The 6,070-nt window shown below is 44.1% G+C and overlaps 1 protein-coding gene across 1 annotated transcript in view; it reads left to right on the top strand.

Moving 5' to 3' along the window:
- Positions 1 to 653, top strand: part of LOC147629428 (partner of Y14 and mago-like) — a 40,565-nt gene extending 39,912 nt beyond the window's left edge. The window contains exon 4 of the mRNA XM_086812700.1: positions 50 to 653. Coding sequence (XP_086668826.1) covers positions 50 to 187 — 138 coding nt within the window. The 3' untranslated portion in view covers positions 188 to 653. The remainder of the gene's footprint in view (positions 1 to 49) is intronic.
- The last annotated feature ends 5,417 nt before the right edge of the window (positions 654 to 6,070 follow it).

Here is a 6,070-nt window from a genome sequence, read left to right on the forward strand (position 1 = left end):
AAGAAGTTTGTTTGGTAGATACTGATCTCCAAAGGATTTTACATGCTAGGTTCGTGCAATCGAGTCACTGCAAGTGTCCTTAGCAAGCAAAGGGCCTATGAATTCTGAGCAAGCAGAGAAGCTTTCAAGGCTAGAGATGTGGCGAAAAGAGTTGGGGGATCTGGAAGCTCTGAAGGGATTTTTCTGATCACCCTGCTACTTGTGTATTGTAAACAGCACATCATCTTGTAGAATTGAACACCTGTAATGTAGCAGAGATTACATGGTTGATAGCAGAGTTTGTAGAACGATGTCTGATTAAACAAAGGTACATTTGTAGAGTTAACTTGAGCAGGCTTATCGACTGTTGAGAACCCAGAAGGCTTGTTCTGCTTGTGCCTGGTGTTATGGGCAGGTTGTGTTTAGGAGATGATGGCAGCCAGGGCCCAGAACCCAATATCACTGGTTACACATTGAAATACATGCCATGTAAAAACTAATTGCAGCCTTTGACTTTCAAGTCGCTTTGCCTGCACGTTAGCCCACAAAATGAGTTCCAACTTCGTGCTATCGTTAAGGGCTGGGGATGCCCGAACTACATGTAGGACCATACATACAAACTTGGGATTTCTTCCGAGAGTTGGGAGCATTTTAACATCGTTTTGTTTTTCTAACTTGTTCTTGTTGCAAGTACGAATTTCATTCTTGGCTTCATGTTGTTATGAATGTTGTTGATGTTATTTCCTTAATCTTTTTTGTATAATAGTGATTTGATTCCGAGATCCCCATTCTGGGGTTTCAGACCCCTAACTACATCTTTGTGGGATTAACAACTCCATGGTCTCAATATAGTATCACAAGAGACCACCACTGAGCTTCCTACACGATCCTGTACACTTCTAGGAGATTTTGGTTGCACAAAGAGAAGTACAGAAATGGCACAAGAAGAAAATTCAAGTACGATATTGTAGGCATGAAATGAGATGGATGGGGAGACTCCCGAGTCCTGGTCTATGCTCTGCTACTCCCCGCCCATAATAGAATTCTTCCAGCTTCTCCACTGGTGGGAGTTATGTCACTATCCACTTAGCATGAATGGTTGGGTAGTTGAGCTTTACTAAATAGTGCCTAAAAAGGTTCACTTGAAAGCTTGCACTCATAATATTTAACCTGCCCTGGTTGCAAGACCTCTTCCAATTCATTCACTTCTTGCAGACCCTCAAATCTCCGGATCCACTTGCCCTACATACTGTCTTAAGAGGCTTACAGTAAAAGCATTGTGGATCCTCTAATAACTTGGCAAATACTTCATTTTTAGTGGACACTCTAATGACTTCGCAAATATTTCATTTTTAGTGCGAAGGATGGTAATAAAACTACCTTACTATAGGTGTTTTTAAAAGGGGTTTTGCCCGTAGATGCATGCACAAAACTAATATAGGTGAACCCTACCAATGGCAAGTACTTCTCCCACGAAGTTTTTTGGTATGCAACATAGCATTTTGAAAAGATATTATAGAGTCTAATTTGCAACTTCGCTTTGGTCATCTGTTTGACATGTGCAACCTCCAAAAAAGAAAACCTTTAAAAAGACGTGAAAATGCAACACTTAATAAGTTGTTAAAGGGGTGTGTGTTGTCACTATTGAAAGTGGCTCCAAGGAGAGTTTTTAATGCATTAAAGGAGAGTTTGATGAGAAAACCTACTCAAGCCTCTGTAAAGCAAAGGAAAAGATTGGGTCGAGTAGAAACTCACCTTTGTGGCCATATTGCTAAAAGAGGCAAAAAGTCTAGGGATCTTTGTCTCACACAATAGTATTTGGCATTTCAAGATGTTTGAACACATGCGACTTGCAAATACAAATAGGTGTTCAGTATTGATGGTCTTCTTGATCCGCAAGGAATGTACTTGCTTGCTAAACTTGTCCACGATGATCCAATGAGGCAAATCCATGGTACAGTCCACAATGATACTTTCCCAAGCTTAGTTGAGAATAGGCAATGGTTGCAGTAAACCCGAAGGCTTATGCCTACCAAACCAGCACACCAAGCATTTGTGTACATATGCCTCAATGTCCCTTCTCATATTTGGTTAATAAAAGTCTATTTCAATCATTTGAGGAGTGGGAAGTATGCCTCGATGATGTACATAAGGAGGGGCATGGCATTCATCCATTACTTAATGCCTCAAATCTTTAATCACACTAAGTAGTCATCTTTCATGAGGTATCCATCCTTCGTAAAAGTCTCAATCATTTGAGTAGTGGCAAGTTTACCTCAATGATGTACATAAGGCGGGCGGGACATGGCATTCATCCATCATTTTGTCTCAAATCTTTGAGCACACATAAGTTGTTATCCTTCATGAGGCATCCATCCTTCATAACAAAAGAGGCATGAGTTGTCTTGGCTTGCAAATCAGCCCATATGCATGCAAAATCACCATGCAAATGATACATTTTCTTTCATTTTAGACTACTCTTGATGATTGGCCAATAAAAATTGCATCCACATGAGGTTTTTATGACAAGGCATTGGCAACCACATTCTTTTTCCAAGGCATATGTACAATTTGAAAATGGAACATAGAAAGAAAGTTTTTATGATAAGGCATTGGCAACCACATTCTTTTTCCAAGGCATATGTACAATTTGAAAATGGAACATAGAAAGAAAGTTTTCCATCCTCCTGTGCTTTTTTGAAAACATGGTTTGCGTTTAACCTTGACCGTAAATTCAACCCGCAAAAGGTACTATTTTGTAAGGGCATGAATTGTAGCCAACATTTTTTTCTCATAATCCATGTTGAGATCAAATCACACAACTTTTGACTCTCATAGGCCATTATTAGCATGGCTTGTTATACAATGACAAAGCAACGTGTGCAAAATGCTTTATAACTGTGTGTAATAGGAGCATTGGCCCCATCGTACTTCATGTACTGTTTTTGAGTTCCGGCCAATTTTTGATAATTTGAATCTTGGTGGGGTCCATGTGCACGCCTTCACATATGATTTGAGTTCGGCCAATGCTTGATAACCTGAATCTTGGTGGGGTCCATGTGTATGCCTTCTTTTGAGGCTATATGTCCTAAATAGTGAATCTTTGGTAAGAAGGATTCACTCTTCTTGCAATTCACATAGAGCTTGTGGTTACAAGCTCTTTGAAGACTATGGCCAAATGTCTTCTATGATCCTCTTCAATCTTTGAGAAGGCAATAATATCATGAAAGAATGTTTTTGTAACCTTCTTATGATTTGAGAAAATCTAGTCCATCATCTTGGTTAAAGTATTTGATGCATTTGCAAGCCTGAATGGTACACCAAGTACTCATATAATCCAAATGTGGTATGAAAGGCACTCTTATGAACATCCTATTGTATAACCGTGATTTGATGATAGCAACTTTTCAAATCAATGTAGCTAAACTGTACAAATCCATCCAATTCGTCCAAGATGTCATCAATTTTTGGTACATGGAATTGATTCTTGATGATTATTTGTTAAGGCACAAAGTGCACACAAATCCTGTGTGAGCCATCTTTCTTTTGCACTAATCATCATTATCTCCTCTTGTTGGCTTGCACCTACTGTGTATGCTTGCCGATTGGGTGGTGAGTTCAAGAAGTGACATTAATGACATGCTCAAGGCCTCTATGTATGAAAGATATCTTCTTGGTTCTACACCCAGTATTAGGGTGAATGTGAGTGCTATGGCAATCCAAGTAATACATGATCAATCCCTCCAAAGGTGCAACCTTAAAGTTCTCATGATCCAAATATCCTAGTATATGAATACGAAGCTTTCCAAAATTGGACTATCTTCTTCGTGAAGGCAAAACATGCATGCATATCTTGTCCCATACGTGAATATTCTAATTCCAAAGTGGGAGCCATCTCCTTGTATACGAAATTAAGTGCAGGGCAATAAAAAAAAAAAGAAAACTGCGGATTGATCAATGCCTTCAATATCTTCTTATCATTGTGTGCATGTTCCCTTGCACATCGAGAACTACATTCACTCACAATGAGGTCCTGCTGCTACTGCTGCTGCATCCTAGCCAAAGCTGTCCCCTCCCAGAAAGTGAAGAAATTGTCTAGAATGCTCTGATCCTCTGCATTGCAGATCTCAGGGTCTTGTATGAGGCTTTTTGGAATCCTAGTGCTCAAGTTGTCGTGCCTCTAGGGGGTCCAAGGATAGAATGATAGGAGCATGACCAGAGAAAGTGGTGCCTACCAAGATACCAATCATGCCCCCATGACCGCTCTGAGTGTGAGAGTAAGCATACTCTGAACTCCATCAGTCACAATGAAGGTATTGGTAAGAGGGGGGAATGGGTACTACAACTGAGATATGAAGGAACACAAAGAGCAGCACCTCCAAGCTGGAGGACACCACTTCCTCGTCCTAATCTCTATGGCATGAGCCTCCTAGTTCCATCCAAGCCAGGGGCCAAAGATGGGTGAGCATGCCGATGATGCGCAGATCATGAAGATGGTGCGAAAGCTCTAGTGCCTCCCCATGGATGGCGATAGCCACCGACTTCGAATTCCAATGTGTCCTTGGGGTTGGGAAGGAGAAGATTATTATGCCACTCTCTGGCGTGGATGGCCTGGAATGATGGAACACTACACAACTCCGAATGGGAGCCATTGTCTCAAAAATACGAGTTCTTTCCACATGGAGACATTGGAAGAAACTATAATCCAGTGTGGCAGCCCCAGGATCCTAGGGGGGCCACTTGGTGAATCTGCCGAGAGAGCCCTCACTAGGGAGGCGACGATGGTCATCTCTACTAGCTCCGAGAAGCGACGAATCAATCGACGGATGAAACTTGCCACTGGTTTCCTCTCACTCTAGCTCATACGCTATCGGAGGGTGGCGAGAACGCTTAGGAGAGGCGCATGGAAAGTAGGAGTGCATGCTAAGAGGAAGAGGACGGGGCAAGGGGACTGCGGGGGAGAGTCGGAGGCGAGGGTTGAGGATGAGGAGGGGGGGATGGGGAAGTTGGGAAGAGGGAGATGGAAGCGGCCGGGATCCAACGGAGAGGGAGGGTGCAGGGAGGGGCTTGCGGGGGGCTTGGTGGGGCCAGCTTGCCTCACTAGAATCTGAGAACTTGAGGAGGAATCTTGACGGGGTGACGGCCTTAGAACCAAAGCAGATTGTCACTCATCATAGGAAAGCCTAAAACACCAGCCAGTGGGTCGAATGTGGGATTAAAGCCATGCTGCCATCTCGGAAAGAAGGCCTGGGTTGTACATAGTGCGACTGGGCTCAGTTGCACGACTCTTATCTGATGCTGCTGGCAAGTCAAACTCAACCTGGTAGTAGCCATGCTCCAAAGGATGAATATCAGTGATCTTTAGAGGCACTCAAGGAGGCTATCCAGTAGAAGATCTATAAGTTGTCTGCACACCGGACGGCTACCAACAATCTTGCACACGAGAGTGGAGGCCTCTAGGGATGCAACTATCAAAGCGAGGAGCTGGAGGTTTGCTTCTGAGAAGGATAGGAAAGGGACGATGACCTTGATCGAGGATGATGGAGAAACTACCATGGAGTCCTCCTGAGGGTGAAGACCAGAAGAGGTTGAAGCTTGCTGACGAATGATAAAATGCCAAAGAACTAGAGAAGTTGCCAGATGAAAATGGAGGGGATGGAGAGTCGGAGCCGAAGGGAGGTGGGGGGGACTGGAAAGGCTACGATGGAGGGAAGCGAGGGAGGGGGAAGGTTGGGGGGCTACGATGATGAGCTAGAGCGAGGGAGCATAGGCGAGAGAGAGGGGGTACTCATAGGGGCAGAGAGAGAGAGAGAGAGAGAGAGAGAGAGAGAGAGAGAGAGAGAGAGAGAGAGAGAGAGAGAGAGAGAGAGAGAGAGAGAGAGAGAGAGAGAGAGAGAGAGAGAGAGAGAGAGAGAGAGAGAGAGAGAGGTGCAAGCGAGGGCGGAGCGGAGGGAGGAGAGGAGGGGTGCAGGCAAAGAGAGGGGTGTAGGTGGGGGACAAGGTGAGAAAGAGGGGGAAAGGTGGGGAATTGTGAGAGAGGAGGGAGGTGCAAGCGGGGGCAGAGCAAGAGAAGGAGGGAGACAAGTGGAGG

This window comes from Cibotium barometz, chromosome 18 (assembly GCF_041138505.1).
Source record: "Cibotium barometz isolate CiBa-2024 chromosome 18, ASM4113850v1, whole genome shotgun sequence".
Lineage (NCBI taxonomy): Eukaryota > Viridiplantae > Streptophyta > Polypodiopsida > Cyatheales > Cibotiaceae > Cibotium > Cibotium barometz.